General features: G+C 34.3%; 1 protein-coding gene across 1 annotated transcript in view; it reads right to left on the reverse strand.

The window, feature by feature from the left end:
- Positions 1–24,140, reverse strand: part of LOC129230434 (rab GTPase-activating protein 1-like) — a 176,764-nt gene that overhangs the window by 75,808 nt on the left and 76,816 nt on the right. The window contains exon 10 of the mRNA XM_054864836.1: positions 10,250–10,388. Within this exon, the coding sequence (XP_054720811.1) occupies positions 10,250–10,388 (139 nt within the window). The remainder of the gene's footprint in view (positions 1–10,249; positions 10,389–24,140) is intronic.

The raw sequence follows: 24,140 nt of genomic DNA on the forward strand, positions 1-24,140 counted from the left end.
TCAGTCTCCATTGCTTTTTGCCATTCAGCACTTTCTTTTACCTCTAATGATTGTTTGTAAGTCCTAGGGATTTGAATTTCATTTTCTAGTCATAAATTCTTATTGTTTTTCTTTGAGCTTACAGACACATTATTTACTTGCCCCTCTGTTAGATCTTTCCCTTTAAAACTAAACTTATCTGGATCGTATTTTATATCTTTTAATTTACAATACTTTTCAATGTCATGTTTAGATCTTAACCTTTTCTTTTCGCCTTTCTCATAATAATATACATCATTTCGTGTGCTATCCGGTCTTTTCACTACTTTTCTCACCCAAACTGCATCGCGTAGGTGTAAACCACTTTCGCTGTCAGAATCCTCAGATTGAGAACTCGTTTCACTTTCCCCGCTAGCAATCGAGCTTTCAGAATCGGTCGAATCTGAACCCTGCTGTTCATTTGCCGTTTCATTCTCGCTCAAGGTTGCAGGCGGAAGTGCCATGGGCCATGATAGAACTCGATTCTCCTCCTCATTTGACTCATTTCGAAAGTCAGTTTGGAAAAAATAGTTTTCTTTGAACGATACATTTATTGATTCTATGATTTTGTTGCTGTCGGGCAGATAAATTCTATACCCTTTTCTATTAAACGCGTAACCTATGAGAACACCCTTTTGTGCTTTTAAATCCAATTTCTTTCTTAATTGTTTGGGCACACCAACAAACAATATTGTTCCGAAAGCGCGGAGATGCCTTATAGAGGGTTTTCTCCCCCCATAAAGTTCAAATGGGGTTTTAGTCTGATTGGCATGGCAAACCCTATTCCAGGTGTACGTAAAATACTTCATTGCCTCTGGCCAAAAATTCTGAGGTAAACCGCTCTCCTTTAAAATCACCCGCGTACTATCTGCAATTGTTCTGTTAAAGTTTTCTGCCGTCCCATTCTGTTCAGGAGAATAGAAATTGGTTAATTCATGATGTATACCTTTCTCCTTAAAAAAATCATCTAACTCATGGTTTACGAACTCAGTTCCGTTGTCTGTCCTTACAGCCTTGACTTTCTTTCCCAAAAAATTTTCCGCTTTTATGATATGATTCATCAAAATTTCGGGTACTTGGCTTTTAAACTTTATAGGGTATAGAGAACTTCTTTTTGAAAAATCATCTATAACAGATAAATAATAACGTTCTCCATTTCTACCCTCAACATTGCAAGGCCCCCAAACATCACAAAAAAGCAAGTTCAACGGACTGTCTGACTTTGTATCCCCAATAGGTTTAAAACTCACTCTTCTGAATTTTCCTAATTTACAAGTGTCACAATTAATTTTAACATTTTTAAATTCTGGTAAACCATTAACAGCTTGTGAACTCCCTGTCTTTTGGATACATTCTGTATTTATATGTCCAAAACGTTTATGCCAAGTTTCAATATTTATATGATTGGACTCTAAAAAAGTATTTTCATTATCAGTATTACAAACAGGCAATTGGTTTGATTTTACAGAATCAACAATATATACACCATTTTCTAAATTTGCTTTAAAAATCAATTTACAAGTTTTATCTAGTACTTTCACGGAGCCACCACCCCCTTCAAATTTAGCACCTCCCAAATCAAATTTGGGTTCGGACAATATATTTCTCCTTAACCTCGGTGAATACATGACATTTTCTAAAACAACAGATCTATTTCCGAAACGAACTTTAATTTCCCCGCTGCCTTCAATGGGAAAAGTCTGTTTCTTGACTGCTACTGCCATTTGAACATCCGTTAAGGGAGAAAATGTCCTAAACCAGTTCCGGTTATGGGTATAATGATGACTGGCCGCCGTGTCAAAAATCCATGTCGATTCCTTTACCCCTACTTCATTTAAATTTGCCTCTGATAAGAAAAAGGATCTATACTCACATCTGTCAGTTGATGGAGATCTCCGCCGGTCCGTTGTATTTCTATATCTGGCTCCTCTCCGTCGACGATTCCTTCCTCGTTGGTTCGATCTTCCCCTAGAATTTCCATGTCCTGTGGTGCTTCCTCTCTCGTTGACTGGACTTGGGGACTGGTTCGTCGTGGGATTTTTTTGTCTCAGCTCTGGGCAATCCTTCCTGAGATGTCCAATGCGGTCACATCTGTAACATCTTTGCCGATTTTGAACTGTCATCACCTCAAGCCGCTCCTTAGTTTTCGTCTTCAAAACCATGCGGTTCTCTTCAATCACAAGATACACTACCAGTTTTTCGAACTTGTAATCCTGGTCACTCCTTGTAAGCATTGCTTGGACTAGATGATCATATTCTTTAGGCAAGTTTTGTAAAAGCTGGAAGCAGATACAGTCCTCAGGATATTCGGGATATGTAACCTTAATTCGATCAAACAATCGTTGTAAACGGGCCGCAAAAAGGGAAATATTTTCATTTCTTTCAGGTTTTGAATTTTGCAGTTCCAAGAACAGCTGCATCCGGGCCCATTTGTTATCCGGGTAGAAGAACAATTTCAACTTTTTCCATGATTCTCGGGGATCTTCGCAATTTTCGATAATCTTCCTAAGTCGTTGCTCAATATTTAAGAAAATCATAGAAACTGCTGCTCTCCTCCGAACATGGTAATCTTTAATATCCGCTTTTGTGATTCCTTCCTCTTTGTTCTCGATCGGTTCTTCTTCTTCACCAATAACAATTTTCCAGCAGTTCCTGTCCATTAGCAGGAACTTGAGGTTTGTCGCCCATTCGACATAATTCGAATCATTCAATTCTTCAATTTTAACTGTTTGGGTGGACATAGTTCTTTACTGGGCAAAAATTTCGTATCGTTTTCAATTCAGAAATTCTTTCATCTCTTCGCTTCGATGAGATCGCTCAAAAAATTAATTTCCAAATTTCTAATCGATATTTCATCCAACAACATTTCTTCTTCAAATTCACTTTCTCCAGGCTGATGGAATGTGAATAGGGAAGGGCAATCTGGGCCCATAACCCTCTTGTTGACCTAACAAATTTTGTCTAACTCCCGCAAGGAAGGTAAACACTAAGTTTAGCAGATGCCTTCTGTTTCACATTTCTGTAGCTATCAAGTGAATGAAATGTCAGAATTCAAGTTGTATGGCTAAATCATTTTATTTATAATTATCCTATAATTAACAACTGTAAAATACAAAACTATAACATTGGTAAAATGTATAAACAAATATGAGGAATTTCAACTCTCAAAAACATCCTTCATGTTCCAAAAGAACATCTTCAAAAACACATTTGACACCCTAATTTGACTTATCCTAAAAAATGTTTCAAAAATTTTAAGTCCCTAATTCTCATGGTGAAACTCTAAAAACCATCCCCTAAGTGCAGGACGTCGCCACAACAAGAGAACGATCCTCTCAAAAATACGACTATCGTCAGTCGAAAATGAGAAACGCGAGCAGAAGAAGTGATTTCCTTCTCATTTCCCCCTGCTTATATAATACGGCGCACTCTATGCACGTCACGCCGGATATGCCTACGTAAGAGCTCAGTCTGGATGCTTCCAGAACATTCGATTTGCCGCGGAGCTATCGGGAGATTACATCATCTCCGCTCATGCTCTGACGTCACATCCTTCTTCCTGACGAAACACGTCGTTCGAAGTCGCTCTGATGTTTACAGGTTGATTCTCCCGTACGCGAATTAAAACAAGCGTCCTTTAAGGGACAAGATTAACTGCCTTTTCATTATTAAAGAAATATAAGTGAGTAAAAACATTTACACTTAGTTTTCACTTAGCTTTCAAATCGAATTGTTGAGAATATTTCTCAAATAGACATTTTTGGCTATCAATGCGCCTAAAAAATGTCCTCTTAAACACGCGAAGGCGCGAACAAGCTAACTACGAAAAATATCGTTGGCGCTCCTGGATAGCAGACGATCTGTTACAAAAGAAAAATTAATACTGAGAAAGAAAACGAACTGGAATAATATACAATTACCACATTTTTTTAATTTATCGTCTGCAGATTACGCGATTCCCGCCACTTTTTAATAAAATCCCACTCAATAAAACTTCCTTTGCGCGCTGTTCCCGTTGCTCACCATTAGCGGACATGCGTTAAAAAATTCCGAAATTGCTCATCTGGAAGTTTCATATTTATTTTAAGAAGACAGCAAGATTAAATAGAATGACCGACGATATTTTTCAGCTGGCATTGTATTTTATCAATAAAAGAAGGAATCTAGAAATTCAACTACAAAAAAAAAAAAAAAAAAAATACCGTTATTCTTTTGGTTTACTGTATGTTGTATGCTCAAACTAGCGTGACTTTGGAAGTCATCTTTTGCTCTTACGCGTACAGTCTACAAGAAAAATAGCAGGAAAGAAAAAATGAATAATGCATTTTAAACCAGCAATTCTCCGCAGGCACCGGTCGGCGAGAAAATTTGACCGGTCTTCGAAGAATTATACCCGTTTCCAATAAAATAAAATTTCCTTATTTTAATTTTATTCCTAATTTTATACGATATTTTATGCATTAATATATCCATTACTTTGCATACGTTTTGTGGTTTCTCTATAAGATTTATTCGCTTATGAAAATTTACACAAATTAGCTGCGCTTATTTTTACATTCAAAGTGTGTAAGTTATTAAAAAAAATCTTACAATTAACTTTTGTAAGTTTATTTTAAGTAGAAGGGTTTTCTTTCTGGCATTTGTTTAAAAAAAAAGGACAAAACAGATTAGTTTATTTTAGTGAAAAAATAAATAAATAAAAATTTCTACCGGTCCGTGAAATTTTTTGACGAAGTTCTACCGGTCCGAGATTCAAAAAAAGATCAAGAAACGCTGCTTTAAACTAAAGAATATGAGAAAAAGTGGGTACCCCTGGCCTAATCACACCTTTTTTTTTTTTTCATTAAATGAAATCGTGTCAAGTGAGCTTTCGAGAACGAACAGTATCAACTATACTACAGGGAATTTCGCCAATCGGTTGTTCGGCGTTTCCCGCGTAGTCACTCATACACTAACAGGATTTAATTAATTGCCATACAATACGATTTGCATCAGCATGCGCCAGTATTCAATGCGAATTTCTATGCAATTGATTAAAAAAGGAAAATATATGATTTTCGAGTATTCTTTTTAACCTTCGTTTGGGAATAATTTTTAGAAATTTTGCTCGTCCGTTCCGTAAGATAACCCCCAACTATGAACCTTAAACTTTTTCAAAATAAATTGAAGGAAATAGGAACAAATTGAAAAAACAGGAGAATATTTTTTAAAAAAATTAAAAAAAAAAGAAAGAGGAAAAAAACTAGAAGATCTGCAACTGGCAAGGTTTCAATTTGCAACTACTTTTGAGAATTAAAAGTGCATAATTTGGCAAAATAATATGGATAAAGGAAGGATGCGTGCAACTAAGACACAATTGAAAGTTACAATGATTCAAAGGAATATTTAATTCAGAAGTATTTGGTCATTGAAGCAAATCAAACCAACAGAATATAGGCGATTAATTTGCCGTGGCGTGAAATGAGTCAGTCTTCATTTCGCACTCGTGGAACAGCAGAAAATCATCGAATCAATTCTTTATCACGTGCTCATTATTTTTCTTGGGTTTTCGCTAGCCACCAATCACAAGCGTCCCTCTCTCGCCCCCCCCCCCCCTGACGCTCTCAAGCAAAAACACCTCACGCAGCAGGCAAAAAGATAAGATGGGGGAAGGAGGAAGAGGGGTAGGCTTTCGCGTAGATGCGTACACATTTGCGGTTAAAAAATATTGTGAAAAGGCTGCCTTTTTATAAATTTTTGTGAAGGGGCTGCTTTTACGACGCGGAATTTTGTGAATGGGGCCGCTTTTGCGATGGGGAATTTTGTGAATGGGGCCGCTTTTGCGACGCAGAATTTTGTGAAAGGGGCCGCTTTTGCCATGCGGAATTTTGTGAAGGGGCCGCAAAGCGGCCCCAATTTCGCGCTGGATCGACCCCTGCATACGTATGTGCATATACATACCCCCCTCCCCCCGTATGCGCATATACACGTCACATATATGCATGTTATATTTATTTGGAGAATTTTTTTATTAACTCTTTATAGTTTTTTCCCGCAAGCAAAACAAAAGGATTCAGAATTATTCTCTGTGACATTAGCAAATTTAATTGATTGAAGTACAGGAAAATAAATTTCAGAAACCAAATGTTGAGATGCTGCTAAATAGTAGAAGTAAAAACAAATTGTGCATAGAAATGGCAAAGTTAATGAACATTTTTATTTAAAAAGACTTTCATCAAAATAATAATGTACCTCAAAAGTTGGACAATCACCTATAATAGAATCAAGCTGTACGCCATAATACTATAATAGGGGTGCTCATCCCCCCAAGCTCAGTGCCGCAAAATCCTCCCGCAAAATTTTTTTAACTCTCGTTTTTAAATTAGGTTAAACATAACACTTTTTAGAGTCATAAATTTACAGTTAAAGTTACATAATTTTCTGAATTAATCAAAATTATATCTGTAAGAAATTCAATTATTAGAGTTGCTTGAAGAAAATAAAGTTACAACAAATTCGAAAACGAACTTGTTTACATTTACAACTGCAAATACAAGTACAAGCAATCAATAAATTTAGGATCGTAGAACTGTGGTATGTTGTAATTTTGAAAATTGGACAATACTTTTTGTACAATATTTAGTTTTTATTAAAAAAGTTAAAAAATAGACTGATATGTAAGAAAATTTGTAGAATGTAAGATCTGAAATGTAAGATCTCCTCTGAAAATTAGGCTCCCAATTATTCAGATAAATTGTGTGCATACCTAAATGTCAAATCATTTCAACGAAGCCATAATGAATGAAGGTTACTGGAAAATTCTTTACTTGAATTTTTTTTATAATTTTATACTGCACTGAAATTATTGCTGAAAAAAAATGCATTTTTGAAAACATATTTTTTTTAATGAAAATGATAATATACATCCCCTTTACATTTAGGTTGGAAGCGAAATGTTCATTTGTGTAACTGTAAAACATGTATAGCATTATAATAAGGATAGCAATGTTTTTAGAAGTAACATTAGAATGAGAACAATACTCCCCAAAAAGACAGGATATAATGAGGACGACAGATTTAAAAAATGATCAGAATCAGAAAGAAATTAGAAGTTAGTACGAAATAAATAGTAAAAAAAAATCTTTTAATTAAAGCCTTGAAAGCTGAACAATTCATTGGCTATCCTCTAAAGTTTCAAATATGGACGCTCAAGCTCCCTCTTGTCACAAGCTGGCAAGCTCACCGCCCCCCCCCCCCTTCCACTCTCAATGCGTGACATCATCAGTGGATGGATGGTTCTTAATATTGTTTAAAAAGAGAGATAGTTTAATTTGAAAGGGAAATGTTTCAAATGTCATAGGCTAAGCATTAAAAAACAATTAATTGGAGCATCGAAAATATTTTGAATTTGAAGTATTTTTTCCTTAAATTAACTAAACAGTGGATATTTTTCCAATAAGATATTTCATGGAAAAATTTTCATGAGTAATTGCAAACATGAATACATTTTAGAACTGTAATATGCAAATGAAAAAAGAATTTAAACTATCAGATGACACCTCACTCACCAAGCTCAAAACAATTAATACTTCAATAATATAGCATTTAGGTAAAGAGTATAAAAAAAAATTATAGTCATACAAAAGTCAGTGTTCGCGCTCAACTATCCGTAACTTGGGTCCCAAGGACCCATTAATGAAATAGATTTGGGTCCTTTGGCGGAAAAAATGAGTCCCTTAAATTTTAAACAGAAAATCTTAGCACATAATTGAATAATATACAACTATTTATACTTAGGGAAAAGAAACTATCCACATAGTTATTTGAAAAAGGTATGAAATAAACTAAATTGGTTAATTTTGCCCTTTTTTTCTGTGATTATCATATGTTCAAATAATACATTTGCAAGATTTAGTTATTTGAGAAACTATTTAGTCAGTTACAATGAGGTAAACTCAAAATTTACTTTAAAGTTGGATTTTACCATGAAATAAAAAATAAATGCCTTTGATTGATCAAGCAGAAAGCACTCCCTTAACCTTTGCTTTCATGAACATTTTTCTAGGTGAAAAAAAGCAACTAGCCCCCCCCCCCTCCATCAATTATCAATGGCAATTTCATAGAAATAGAAAAAAATCGCAAGCGAATTAACACAACGCAAAAATCGCGATCGCAAAAACGAAACATTTTCTCACATGAGTATGAAAATTGCTCATTTGCAATCTTAAATTAGAAAATTTGACTTCATTGTGACTCTTTTAAAATATCTGTGTTGGCTTTGGTGCTACTTTTAAAATTTCGCCATTTTCAAAATGGCGCGATCGATTAATACGTGACTTTTGCAAGTCCAAATAAAAATAGCCCCTCAGAAATAGGTGAATTACTAGAAAATGAACAAGTGCTTTTGTATAAAATTCATATTCATAAGTAATTTAAGAAGAAAAATGTTAAGTTCAGAACTTTGTGTTTTGCGCGATCGGGAAAATGTTCGCCATTTTTTTTTCACCCATCCTTTTATTGAGGATGCAAGATAATAATTTTCAAAAGTAATTCTGGTTAGGTGAATGCAAAATAGATAAGCTTTTACTACTCAGTTGTCCTGTATCAATCCTGAAGATTGCATTGAAACCACTCTTACTTTTGATCTTTATTGTTGTTTTCAGGAATTTCCCCCAAGATAAAAGTTGAGGGAGAACTTATTTTTAGAATACAGTACAATGGGCTATTTATGAACTTGCAATATTTTGCTCCTTGAGCTCTGCCCAGGAGGTCACTGTAAGCTCCAGTCTTATCACTAAAATTCCATTGACTGGTCAACAGTAGGGGTGTGTTTGAATAGCTGATACAGAGATAGGGTCATTTTAATCCTTTTCTGTTGATTCTCCTGGTCATTGAAGCTTAAAAGCATTCACTAGATAGATCTTCAGCATTTTCCACAATTTTTTTTCTGGTTTTTATCTTTTGGGTGTTCTGGGTCCCTAGGACCCGAATTTTCGCGGAAGTTGCGTCCCTTTCCCGCGAATTTGCGTAAAAAACCCGCTATAAGCGCTGTCGCGAACCCTGAAAGTGAGCACCCAACACGGTCTCTGGATCCAGCTAGTTTTTTTTTTTCAAAATTATCATATATCAACAAAATCTTTATTACGTGAAATCATTTAACTTATAAGAGAAACATTAAAAATAAATAAATGAATAAATTAAAGAAAATTTTAAATGGTTTGGAAGCTTCGGAAGAAAATTATTTAACTTTAAACTATGGATATTCATACAATTTTCAGCAAAATTACACTGAATAAAAACGGATTCTTGATCAGGACCATCAAAATCAGCTATTTTTACCCATGTGTATGATTTTTACAGCAAAAATTATAATTCGGATGAATGTAACAAATCTATTATTGAAGGCGTTAAAACCTTGAAAAAGTATCTTTATCGCAACAAGTCCATGAAAAAAAGTAGAGATGCGCAAGGTTGCCTCTTTTCTATCCCAATGTTTACTTTCGAGGGCGCCCATCTCGCGAACTGAATCTTCGCATATTTGGCAATAAACATGAGATGCGTTGCAGAACTTAATCATTTTGTGAAGTTGTGAAAGAAACGGAGTTTGCCTTTCTACAGAGAGCATGCCAAATTTAACCAAGTCAGGTTTCATGGCGTTGATGTTCTTGCGGCTTAATTTTCCTTTTGCAGTAAAATACCCTTAAATTCAATACATTTAACCCACAAAAAATTTCAAATATATGTCTTGATCATACAAATGCTCTACTTTTCAATATTATTTGTCAATTTATACCCGTTTAAACTTCTAAATAAAAAGGAACTACTTCACGGCGTGGAGTAGCACATCTCGTAGTGTTCCCTTCAGTGCCAACTTAAATTGGAACAGACTATAGAAAAGTTGTGAACAGGAGATATTAGAAGTCCAACATTTAAATCTAATTTCGAAAAAGTTATATTAATTATGAACAACAAAAACTAAAAAAAAATACTTCGACAACAAGTTTTTCTGGAAATACTAGAAGGACTAAACTAGAAAGACAAGAATCTTTCCACAGATATGTCATACTGAATTTGCTTAAAAACTTTGAAAAATAATTTGTCTGGTGCCTAAAATTTTTCCTTGACCTTCCGAAGCATTTGTAGATTTGGTATAGTTTTTTGTTCAGGAAAAGTCTAATTTTCCCACTGTTTTTAAACAATACAAAAGCACAACTGGAAAATAGCAGGAAAACAAGCAAGAAAAATAATTTACCTGATTCTGTATCTTGGTCGTGTGAGGTTGTAGAATATTCACTTCCCTGATATGACCTACTGGATGGAAATTTTTTCCGAGCTGAATTTTCTAAGCTGACTACTTCATAAGTTGGATATTTCTCTTGCTCACTTTCAATCTAACATAGTAAAATATTTTGATATTTAACATTTATCACACCATCATTGTAACATACATGCAAATAAAAAAACTTTGACATAATTTTTTAGTAACAAAAGCATTTCATTATACACTGTGTCCACATTTAACGTCCAAGACCTGTATTTTTGCAACCGTTAGTCCTGGATACATACTTTCAATAGCAAAAATGGTCAAAATAAGGTGCAGAGTAAAGATATTGAAGTTTGAAGTAAAAAAACAAAATGAGTGAAAAAGTATGAAATTTAACTTTTTACTTTGCTACTAGGCCTTTACAATTATATTTAGGGAAATGATTTCAATGGAAAAATAATACTTACACAAAAAATTTGAAATGTTTGCGATCAAAATTCAAGGAGATATTCAATTTCAAAACTCTAGCGCACAGAATAGGTACTATGTAGAACAGGGGTTTCCAACTTATAAGTGTTTGAGGGCCGCAACTGCAACCAAAGGTTCGGTGGGGGGTTGCAACATAACTATAGTAGTAATGAAAATACTTTTTTGGTGGGAGTGGTGTAGGGGGCAGGAGCATTGTTATGAATATTACAAGCTTGGAGAGAAAAAATGGAACTTTGCCAAAAGTATATGAAATGTTTAACATAAAGCTAAGGTTGTTGAAATGCAACCAGCAAAAACTATTTCAATCTCAAGCTCTGTCATAGAAGAGTCTCAATTATTTCAGGCATGAAACATCTGAATTTTGGAAGTGTGTCTCGTGGTCCATAAAATATGGTTTTCATTAATGAATAGCATTTAAAACAGATGTGAATTTTCTTTAAAAAAATTTCTTGCATACAAACAAGAAATTTAAGCAGCAAATAATTTTACAAAAAGGTTTTGCAGGAAACAGAAGCTAGGCAAGCAGGCTGCATGCGGCTCGTGGCCGCCAGTTTGAAACCCTTAGAGGTGAAGATGCAGGGGGTAAAACTGTTTGGAGGGTCAAAAATACTGACTTTACTGACCAAAATTTACAAAATACTGACCATATATTGACTAAAATTAAAAAAATTAATAAACTTTCGCATAACAAAAAAGAGTATCATACTTAATGAAATAGATACTAGCTTTGTTTGTAATATGCAGCAACATAATATACAGCTAATTTGGTAAAAATTTTGACTGAAACTTTAGTTTAATTCATATAATTATTGTATAATGAATAAAGCTTTTCTGAAACTAGGAAAATAAATTAAAAGATCTTGCAACTGTTAAAAATATTCTTAAGTGATTGAGAGCAGTTTTTCATTCATTTTTTTTTTCTTTGAAAATCAGGGTTCGTACTCAATTTCAAAATTAAAATGAAGGAGTTTTGGAGGAGTTTTGAAGGAGTAAAACGAGATTTTGAAGGAGTACTAACGGGCTGTCTTATGTCGCACTTTTTTTTCAACATGTTTTTCTCCCTTCCCCTTTATCAAAAAGTGTCACACTTTATCTTATTCCTCCTCTTGTCACATGTCATATTTTTTATAAACATATTGTTATTATAACTGTGTGATGTTACTTTTTGTTGCCCTCTCTCTTCCCCTTGTCACAATTTTATGAACCAGTCTCCCCAAGGCATGACATCACTTGTGGATGACTCATTTTACAATATCATAACTTTGATTTGCTAAACAATTGTTTTTTACACAATCACTTAATATTGTACGGCTGCTTATGTATTTTTAAATATTTAAATAATACTTAGACAAACTGATTTTTTCAGCTGAGAGTGGGAGGGAAAAGCAATGATCGTAAAACTTGAAAAAATGGCCAAGCACCATTTAAACATGGTTTACTTCATTAATGAAATGTCTCAGCCATCTAATAAAAGTTTTACCTTCAACTTTTATAACTTCTATGATCAATTTGTAAATCACATTTTTATGAAAAAATAAATATACGAAATTACTACATTAAAATTGCCCTTATACCTTCGCCTTTGTGATGAATTTAAGTTGTTGATCGAAGTATTTAAGTTACTGTCATAGGGAAGATCATGTAGTCTTGAACTAAGAAAGAAGGAGTTTTGAAGGAGATCAAACCAAAATGAAGGAGTTTGAAGGGTCCTTCAAAAAAATTTCCTAAATGAAGGAGTATTGGAGAAGTTTTGAAGGAGCGTACGAACCATGAAAATTCAGTGGAAAACAACTTTAAGAAAAATTCTGAAATTAGTAAATACAAAGTGGAAAAAATACATAAATTATACACTTATTCCTGTTAATTTTTAGCTAAAAACATCTTTTAGTAAAACTCAGAACACATTTGAAAATATGAAACTGTGTTTCCATTACCTCTAGTTATTTCAAACATATGGTTTTCTGTGAGTAAAACAACATGCATAAAGTACAAATAAAGTAATAAAATAGAGTTAAAAATTCAGCAAATGAATGTTTCAGGGCTGTCAAATGCAAGCCCCTTCATCAGTGCATAAAAGAACAGGGGTCGATCCAGGTTTTATTTTTTGGATCCCCATTTTGTGAAAAAGCAAAATATTTTTGTGAATTTTCTTTATTTTTGTAAAAAAGAACTTCTTGTGATTTTTTTCTTGGAAAAGATTATATAAAAGCATTTTTAGCTGTGGTATCGTTATAGAAAAGCATTAGACAGGTTTCAGGGGTGATTGCAAGTTCTTGAAGAATACCTGAAAGCCGTCTAGAGAAAATGCGCTGGGGGGGGGGAGTAAGACCCTTAACATTTTATTCGTAATTTGACACACATTACATTTATTGTTTTTTACAAATATACATATGCAAGGCACACTTTCTTAAGGTGAAAGTCTCACAACAGATTTACTGTTTGCCCCTCTCAAATACTTTTAGATCAATGAAAATTGCACATGCTGCTGAACGTAATGATAACTCCCAATAAATACAATATGAACAGACTCAAAGATATCACATATTTCTTAACACAGAAGAATGTATGTGTTTGAAAAACTTAAAAGTAATTAAAACCCAAAATAATACTGCACCAGCATTCAGCGTTTAATTTTTTGACATTTGACGTTCTTACAGAGTAGGTATTTCGTTTAAAACTTTGCAATTTAATGATGTTAATAAATATATAAAGAAATTTTATTTGTTTGCCACTTAACAAGGTACAGTCAACATAAAAAATGCGAAAAATTCATTTACCATGGCGCATGTAAGGAAATCAAGATCTTTGAAAGAAATAGAAATATAAAAACAGCATACAAAATAATTTTATTTTTAGTAAAGTTATTTTAGAATTGGATTTCGAAACTCAACACAAATTAATACTAAATATATATTGCGTAATCAAAGTAAAATTTAGGATTTTCCTGAAAACAACGGAATTTTGGTATTTTCAAAGATAAATGTTTTGAACTGAAATGTGGGATAAATATGTGGCATTCTTACCACAAGTTAGCAAATGTTTTTTCATTTCATTGTCATCTAAATTTACCCCCAAAAATCTAACTAGAGATTCAAAATTCTCAAAAATGGCCCATTGCTTCATGATTATAAGTACAAAATTTGAATAAACTTACCAATCAATTTTTTTTTTTTTTTTTTTTGCTTCATTTCCAATCTCTTCACTTTCAGATTTTTTTGAGAATTCCTTCTTTAGCACTAGATTTTTGTATATTGACAGCCTCTCTGTGATTTTTGCTGCACTCATGTTTTTTTAAAAACTCTATAGGGTGACAGCTTTTCTTGATATCAACTCCAATATTTACTCAAGGTTTGTTCAAATCACTAACATTCATGAAAGATGAACATATTTTGCACAAAAACCCTTAGCTGAATAACTATAGTAAAGCCAGCTATACACCTTTTCATAATTTGCAATGTACTTTTTATTTATTGCATGCTTCTTATTTCCATTTGTACTCTCAAATACAATGCTTGAATCATTATTTGATGGCTCAATCTCAATATCATCATCAGTTGAAGTTGCTCCAGATTCACTTCCAGTATTTTCTGCTCAAAAATCGTTATACTTTCGCGAACTGCCTCACTGTCATTTGATGTACTATCTTTTACCGCATTTCCCGAGCCCTCCAAAACGGGAACATTTGCGTTACTGTTACTGCATGATGAAGTGGTGGTAGCGATTTTATCGGGGTTGTTAATTGCTGACTTGAAGAAATTCACATTATTTTGGGATCGAACGTTCGAAGAGCGAAATTTTTTAACATAATACGCACAATTTCGGGAGGTACCTCCCGTTGCAGGACGTCCTCGTTTCATATTTTAATTTCTTGAAGAATAATTTTCAACGAACAGGCAATCTCTCCAAACTGAGATTATTGCGGCTGCTATCTCCAGCGCTCCATTATCCGCTAAAATTATCCATTATCCGCTCCCACCCAAATTATAATCAAATAGAATATCAATTTATTCTTTGATGCGCCTAAAAAATGTCCTCTTAAACACGCGGAGGCGCGAACAAGCTAACTACGAAAAATATCGTCTGCGCTCCTGGATCGCAGACGATCTGTTACAAAAGAAAAATTAATACTGAGAAAGAAAACGAACTGAAATAATATACAATTACCACATTTTTTTAATTTATCGTCTGCAGATTACGCGATTCCCGCCACTTTTTAATAAAATCCCACTCAATAAAACTTCCTTTGCGCGCTGTTCCCGTTGCTCACCATTAGCGGACATGCGTTAAAAAATTCCGAAATTGCTCATCTGGAAGTTTCATATTTATTTTAAGAAGACAGCAAGATTAAATAGAATGACCGACGATATTTTTCAGCTGGCATTGTATTTTATCAATAAAAGAAGGAATCTAGGAATTCATGTTGGCCTAGCGCCCCTTATATGAAATAATTAACGAATTCATCTCACCACTTATCCCACCATAATATCAGTCACTTGCCTAATCATTGAGAAATTTTCAACGATGTTTTTCTTTCTTCTAATGCGGACGCCTGATGACGTATCTCGCACGTGCAGTCGCCGATCTATGACATCACGACCTTCACGTAATCGGTGATGCATCGTAACAGATCGGCACGTGCCTGATGCTCATTGGCCAGGTGCTATGCTGGCGTGTATCAAGTGATTTGGCGTCCGCATGCAAATGAGTTCACTTACGATAAAAGGAAATGTTTCGAGTAGAAAAGACTTCTTCGGTGTTTTCTCTCTGGCAAGTTGACTTGAGCGCTCGTTTGCTTTTATGCAACGATGCGGGTTCTTTTTAATAGATATATAATAGATTGATATAGCTCAGCTCTAGTTCGCGTTGTTTCAAATGTTTTTAATTTTATTTAACTAACTTTACTAAATGACCAAATAAATTTGGTTTTTATTTTTAAGTTGTCTTCAACTATTTTTTAATCATGCATTTCTAGTCATACATTTAATTAGGTTATTGCATTTAGAGATTATTAGTCTTGAGCATTCTCTTGCTCATTAAAAGGTTATGGGCGACCTGGACTCTGTTTTCGATAGCCTATATTTTCAGTAGGACTGGAGATGGAAATGATGTTTTTGACGTCTGTGATAATTTTCGATGGGGGGGCCGTATAGAAGATTTTTTTCGACAAGAGCATACTGATGATAAATATTAGATTATTAGTGCTCATTGATATTGTCTTCCGACTTTCTGTCGAAATAATGGCGAATCCCCAGATAACTATTGAGAAATTAAATGGCACAAATTATGTGTCATGGGCAGCAGATATGAAATTTGTCCTGATGGAGAAAAACGCCTGGGACATTGTAACTGGTAAGGAAACAGTGCCAGTAGTCTCTAAAGATTCAGGATTTACTGAGAGAGACGTTCGTGAGTTTTTGGCCAGAGAACGAGCGGCATTATCTTTAATATATTTGTTTGTAGACAACGAATTCAAAAGGATAATAGAGCATTGTGAGTCGCCAGAAAAATCGTGGGAATGTCTAAAAGCACACTTTTATCCTGATAACAGGTGTGTGCATATGAGAACTTTTACTGAGTTAACAAACTGTCGAATTGAGCAAGGCGAATCCATTAATCTCTTCGCATCAAGAATTCGTCGAATTTATGACAGGATAAAGGGAATCGACAAGAATTTTTCTGAGTCATACTTAAATTTTCAAGTTTTGAGATATCTTCCATCGGAATATGACAGCATTTGCCAATCAATTTTGAGAAAGAAACCCGAGGATTTTTCTTTTGATGCGATAGTACAGGACTTAATTTCTGAAGAGAGCAGATTAAAGCTGAAGGACGAGGATAATATTAGCGCCAACTACGTTGCTCCAAAAGAAAAAAGATCGTGTTATAATTGCGGACGTACAGGCCACATCCGCAAAGATTGTAGTTTTCCAGAGAGGAACCGCGGAGGAAGTCCATCCACAAGCTCCAGGAAGTCAAGTTATGGCCAGAGGAGGTCAAGAGGAAGAAACAGGAACCAGTATACCAGAAGAGGCAGCTCCTCATCGCCGAAAAAGTGTGAGTACTCTTCCAAAACATTTTTTATTTCGGAAGCGAACTTTAACGAGATAGACTGTAATCCTTCATCATGGGCATTTGATTCGGCGGCCAGCCATCACTTTGCAAATAATAAGAACTTTTTCCATAAATATGAACCTGTAAATGATCGAAAGATGGCCGTAGCAGTCCAAAATCATGTTTTTCCAATTGAGGGGGTTGGAGAGATAAAGTTAAAGTTCGGTCCTAAGACCATTAATTTAGTAAATGTGATGTATTCGCCGCATTTGCGAAGAAATTTACTGTCTGGTCCCAGATTTGACCAAGCGGGAGCATGTTTTAAAGGGGGAAAAGGTTTGGTAACTGTATCAGATAATGGCGAAATAATTTTTAAAGCTAAACTATCTAATGGCATTTATTTTGTTAACCCAAAGGTAATTTCAGAAAATGTACATAAAAATGTTAATTATGAAGCTTGTAGTACTGAAAGCTTAGAATTATGGCACAAAAGATTTGCTCATGTAAATGTCGATAATATAAAGAAAACTGCTGAATATAAATGTACTAGGGGTCTACCAGTTTTTAAAAATGATAAAGTAAATTGTGAAGATTGTAAATTAGGAAAGTTCAGACGCGTATCTTTCAAACCAATGGACGAAATTCGATCAAAGAAACCTTTAGAATTAATTTATAGTGACATTTGGGGGCCATCGAGTATTGAAGGTAGAAGAGGTGAACGATACTTTCTTTCAGTTGTTGACGATTATTCCCGTAGAACGTCATTGTACCCATTGAAAAATAAAAATCAGGCAGCAGAAATTCTCATTAATCATATTAAAAGGGCAGAGAGATTTCTGGGAACAAAGCTGAAAGCAATAAGAACTGACAATGGAGGGGAATTTTCAAATACAATTTTAAGTAAATTTTGTCAAAATGAAGGGATTAAACATGAATTCACTAATAGTTATACCCCTGAGCAAAACGGGGCGGCTGAAGTATTTAACAGAACTGTGGCAGATGGTACTAGGGTAATTTTAGAAGAGAGTGGTATAGGTAAAAACTTTTGGCCTGAAGCCATGTTGTATTTCACGTACACCTGGAACCGCGTATGTCATAGAGATCAAAAACTAACTCCTTTTGAGCTATATGGGGGAAAATCACCCTCAATCAGACATTTGAAACCATTTGGATGCGTAGCCTACGTTGGTGTGCCGAAGCAACGTCGGCAAAAGCTTGATCTTAAAGCCCAAAAAGGGATTTTAATTGGGTATGCATTTCGGACAAAAGGGTATCGAATCTGGATTCCAGAAAATGATAAAATTATAGAGACCATAAATGTCAGATTTAATGAGGGAAAATTTTTCAAAGACGAATTTGAGTCTAAACGCAGTGGAGTCGTGATGGGCACCATAGAATGGTTAAATGTACCAAAATCAGATGAAGATGAAATTCCTGATGAGGAAATCTTAAAAATTCCCGAACTACCACCAGTTCATTCAGAAACAGAAGAATCAGATCGGGGGGAAACTGAATCATCAGATGATGAAAGTGATAAATGTTTAAAATTAGCAAAATGGGAAAGAAAAGTCGTACCAAGACCCGATGGGTCTCGTAACGATATCTATTATTTTGAAAAAGGAAGCAACAAACGATTGAGATCAATTTATGATGTAAAGAAATATTGCAGAAAAAATAATATTGTTTATCAACCAGACATATTTTGCTTTAAAGGTAAAAATACTACTGAAGGAGAGATTGATAACTCTGTAAACAGCAACGTAATTAATGAATTTTCTCAAGCATGACTAGGACATCAAATCATTATTCCTAACACTTACAAACAAGCCCTTAAATCGCGGGAAAAAGACAATTGGATAAGTTCAATGCGGGAAGAATTAAAAGTGATGCAAGATCGCAAAGTGTGGAATCTTGTCGAATTACCGCATGATTCTACTCCAATTGGTTCTCGCTGGGTTTTTACAGTCAAAAGAAATGAAAATGGGGAAATTTTGAGATACAAAAGTCGCCTAGTAGCTTTAGGGAGTTCTCAATTGAAATATGAGAGTTATGATCTTACGTACTCGCCAGTTGTAAATTTCAGCATTATAAGATTTTTCTTTTCTCTTTTGGTGGTAAAATTAAACTGGGTAAACATCCAATGTGATGTGAAAAATGCTTACCTTTATGCACCTATTTCAGAACCAATTTATATGAAACAACCACCTGGTTTTGTAGAAAAGGGGATGGAAAATTTATATTGTAAACTAAATAAAGCAATTTACGGACTCCACCAAAGTGGACGATTGTGGTTTTACGAAATAGAAGAAAAATTGATTTCAATAGGTTTTTGTAAATTTGAATGGTGTAACTGTGTCTATATTTATAAATCTTCTGTAATTTTACTTTTGTATGTAGATGACATTGTTTTATTTGGAAAGAGTCAAAATGATATACAAACTGTTTTAGATTTGTTACAAAAATACTTTGATCTAAAAATTTTAGGTAAAACTAAAAAATTACTAGGCGTGGAATTTGAGGAGGATTTGAATTGTTTTCATTAAGTCAAATTGGCTATATTGAAGAAATTTATGAACGTTTTGAGAAATTCAATATCCCTATCTCCTCATTGCCGATAAGTAAAGGTATTATATACACTAAACTAGATTGTCCAAATAACGAGCAAGATGTACAAGATATGTCAAAAATACCGTACAGGAATTTGTTAGGTTGTCTTTCGTTTCTAGCAAACAGAACAAGACCAGACATTAGTTACGCTACAAATATTTTTAGCCAATTCCAAAATAACCCCGGTATAAAGCATTGGGATGGTTTATTAAAATTATTAGGCTATGTTTCTAAAACTAGAAATTACAAACTTAAATTACAATGCAATGAAATTCAAGTTGTAACATATTCTGATGCAGATTTCGCCTCTAACAGAGACGATAGAACTTCACTCGGAGGTCAGATTGTTTTCATTAACAAATCGCCGATTTCATGGCGAACATTTAAACAAAAGTGCATTAGTTTATCAACGATGGAATCAGAGTTTATTGCAATGACAGAGGCCGGCAAAGAACTTCTTTGGTTTGATAGAATCATTGATGAATGTGTTAATAAGGGGGTAATTAACAAGGAACACAAAATTAAATCTGTATTAAAAGTTGATAATCAAGCTACAATAGATTTTGTGAGATCACCGATCGAAAATTATAGGACAAAACATATTGATGTAAAGCTTTTTTATATACGCGATTTAATTTATAAAGATATATTTGATGTTGAATTTGTTAGAAGTAAAAATAACATGTCTGATGTATTTACTTAAGCCTTTGTCTCGATCTGAACTAATAAAGTTCAATGAAAATGTTTTTGTAATGTAATTGTTTTTGTGATATTTTTAGTAATTTAATTTTTTTTTAAAATGTAGTAATGTGGGAAAAGTAAACTATTTTTAACTATTGGGAACGGGTTAAAGTTATATATATATATTTTTTTGCGTTTTACAGTTTATATTTGTACTGTTCAAATGTGTTTATACCAAGTATTTGTATACTCGCCAAGGTTTTTCAATTTTTGCAGATTGAATGTGTTTATATGACATTGGACTGATTTTTTTTCGAACTTGTTACTGACTTGGAAAATGGAACAGTTTGAACGGACTGGAATCGGATTGAGTGATATTTTGTTATAAAAGAATTTGCTTGTTGTTGTATTTAACTAATCTACTAATCATGTTTATATTCAAAATCTTTTTGTAAAACTAGAGCTGGTATTGAGATTTGTTAAGAAATGAATTATCTTTAATTGTATAAGAAAATAATGTTCATAAGATGGTGAGAGGGGGGGCATTGTTGGCCTAGCGCCCCTTATATGAAATAATTAACGAATTCATCTCACCACTTATCCCACCGTAATGTCAGTCACTTGCCTAATCATTGAGAAATTTTCTACAATGTTTTTCTTTCTTCTAATGCGGACGCCTGATGACGTATCTCGCACGTGCAGTCGCCGATCTATGACATCACGACCTTCACGTAATCGGTGATGCATCGTAATAGATCGGCACGTGCCTGATGCTCATTGGCCAGGTGCTATGCTGGCGTGTATCAAGTGATTTGGCGTCCGCATGCAAATGAGTTAACTTACGATAAAAGGAAATGTTTCGAGTAGAAAGGAGACTTCTTCGGTGTTTTCTCTCTGGCAAGTTGACTTGAGCGTTCGTTTGCTTTTATGCAACGATGCGGGTTCTTTTTAATAGATATATAATGGATTGATATAGCTCAGCTCTAGTTCGCGTTGTTTCAAATGTTTTTAATTTTATTTAACTAACTTTACTAAATGACCAAATAAATTTGGTTTTTATTTTTAAGTTGTCTTCAACTATTTTTAATCATGCATTTCTAGTCATACATTTAATTAGGTTATTGCATTTAGAGATTATTAGTCTTGAGCATTCTCTTGCTCATTAATTCAACTACAAAAAAAAAAAAAAAAAAAAAATACCGTTCTTCTTTTGGTTTACTGTATGCTGTACGCTTAAACTAGCGTGACTTTGGAAGTTATCTTTTGCTCTTACGCGTACAGTCTACAAGAAAAATAGCAGGAAAGAAAAAATGAATAATGCATTTTAAACCAGCAATTCTCCGCAGGCACCGGTCCGCGAGAAAATTTGACCGGTCTTCGAAGAATTATACCCATTTCCAATAAAATAAAATTTCCTTATTTTAATTTTATTCCTAATTTTATACGATATTTTATGCATTAATATATCCATTACTTTGCATACGTTTTGTGGTTTCTCTATAAGATTCATTCGCTTATGAAAATGTACACAAATTAGCTGCACTTACTTTTACATTCAAAGTGTGTAAGTTATTTAAAAAAATCTTACAATTAACTTTTGTAAGTTTACTTTAAGTTGAAGGGTTTTCTTTCTGGCATTTGTTTAAAAAAAAAAGGACAAAACAGATTAGTTTATTTTAGTGAAAAAAAAAAAAAAAAAAAAATTTCTACCGGTCCGTGAAATTTTTTGACGAAGCTCTACCGGTCCGAGATTCAAAAAAAGATCAAGAAACGCTGCTTTAAACTAAAGAATATGAGAAAAAGTGGGTACCCCTGGCCTAATCACGCCTTTTTTTTTTCGTTAAATGCAATCGTGTCAAATGAGCTTTCGAGAACGGACAGTATCAACTACAAACTACAGGGAATTTCGCCAATCGGTTGTTCGGCGTTTCCCGCGTAGTCACTCATACTCTAACAGGATTTAATTAATTTCCAGACAATACGATTTGCATCAGTATGCGTCAGTATTCAATGCGAATTTCTATGCAATTGATTAAAAAAGGAAAATATAAGATTTTCGAGTGTTCTTTTTAACCTTCGTTCGGGAATAATTTTTCAGAAATTTTGCTCGTCCGTTCCGTAAGATAACCCCCCCCCCCCCCCCACTATGAACCTTAAACTTTTTCAAAATAAACTGAAGAAAATAGGAACAAATTGAAAAAAAAAACAGGTGAATATTTTTAAAAAAATTAAAAAAAAAAAAAGAAAGAGGAAAAAAACTAGAAGATCTGCAATTGGCAAGGTTTCAATTTGAAACTACTTTTGAGAATTAAAAGTGCATAATTTGGCAAAATAATATGGATAAAGGAAGGATGCGTGCAACTAAGACACAATTGAAAGTTACAATGATTCAAAGGAATATTTAATTCAGAAGTATTTGGTCATTGAAGCAAATCAAACCAACAGAATATAGGCGATTAATTTGCCGTGGCGTGAAATGAGTCAGTCTTCAATTTGCACTCGTGGAACAGCAGAAAATCATCGAATCAATTCTTTATCACGTGCTCATTATTTTTCTTGGATTTTCGCTAGCCACCAATACACATTTGCGGTTAAAAAATATTGTGAAAAGGCTGCCTTTTTATAAATTTTTGTGAAGGGGCTGCTTTTACGACGCGGAATTTTGTGAATGGGGCCGCTTTTGCGATGGGGAATTTTGTGAATGGGGCCGCTTTTGCGACGCAGAATTTTGTGAAAGGGGTTGCTTTTGCCATGCGGAATTTTGTGAAGGGGCCGCAAAGCGGCCTTAATTTCGCGCTGGATCGACCCCTGAAGAAAAACAAAAAATCCACACAATGTAGACCGAACGACAAAAAAAAAAAAAAAGGTTTTCCATCGTAAGTATCAAGTTATTCCTGTGTCAAGAAATATTGGCTTCCAGTTTCGTATAATTTTGGTGCCCAATGTTGCCCAAGGGCGGATCCAGAAATTTATCAAGGAGCGGGAGATTTTTTTTTAACCATTACCTCTCCAACATATCTGATCTACATCTACTCTAAAATTGCGTCTTATAAATTCAATTTCGTAATAATTCCGGGGAAATATTTCGGATCATCCTCCTCTCAACATCATTGAAGATCGTCTAAAATTGCCCCTTTTGGAACTTCAGATTTGCAAAATTATCATGGAAAAGTCACTGAACCCATTCCTTCCCCTAACATTACCTGAGATATATACAATCTCGTCTTTCAAGAGTTAAATTTTGAAAAATGCCTGCCGGAAAGCCTCCAAACATTACCAAAGATCGAAAAATAACCCTCTGCTGAGAAATAACTGGAGAAAACCAATGTAATTATAGCACAAATATACAATCTGAATATTTGTGCTATAATTTTTTATGTTGGTTTTCTCCAGATATCACCAAAGACCGTTTAAAATCGCCCTTTTGAAATTTTTCTTCCAGAAAGTTTTTGGGAGGGAGACTTGAACCATATTCCTTTCCTAAAAGTCATGTCAAAGATGGCCTACATTATCCTTTTTCGACCTCAATTCAGAGAAATTGCCAGTGCAGGGATCCTCAAGGTAGGGGCAATCGCCTCTCCCTTATATCTGTCCTTGATGTTGCCACACATTTAATATTGGATTTAAGTTTGGACTAACCGATGGTCATTCCATGATGTTGATATAATTCATGTTGAACTACAGATTTGGTGAGTTGGATGCATCAGAAGGCGCTTTGTCTTACTGAAATAGTTTGGTCCGCCCAGCAAATCCTGTGTTAGAATAAGATGGTCCTCTAATACTCGCAAATAGTCGAGAAAGCTCTTTCTCTTGTTACAATTGCCAAATAAATGGACTTTTTTTTATGCTATTTCATAAGAGTTCAACTTTGAATTGGAAGGGGGAAGTTTACAGTTTCCATCAGTCCTGCTTTTTGACACCATGTTCCATACTTTCATATTTTAATCAGTAAAAGAACGCTAACATCTAAAAATATAGCCTAAATTTACAAAAAAAAAAAAAAGAAAAAAGAAATCAGCTTCAGAGGTGCCCCCCCCCCCAAAAAAAAAAC

Source organism: Uloborus diversus, chromosome 1 (genome assembly GCF_026930045.1).
Source record: "Uloborus diversus isolate 005 chromosome 1, Udiv.v.3.1, whole genome shotgun sequence".
NCBI classification, from domain to species: domain Eukaryota; kingdom Metazoa; phylum Arthropoda; class Arachnida; order Araneae; family Uloboridae; genus Uloborus; species Uloborus diversus.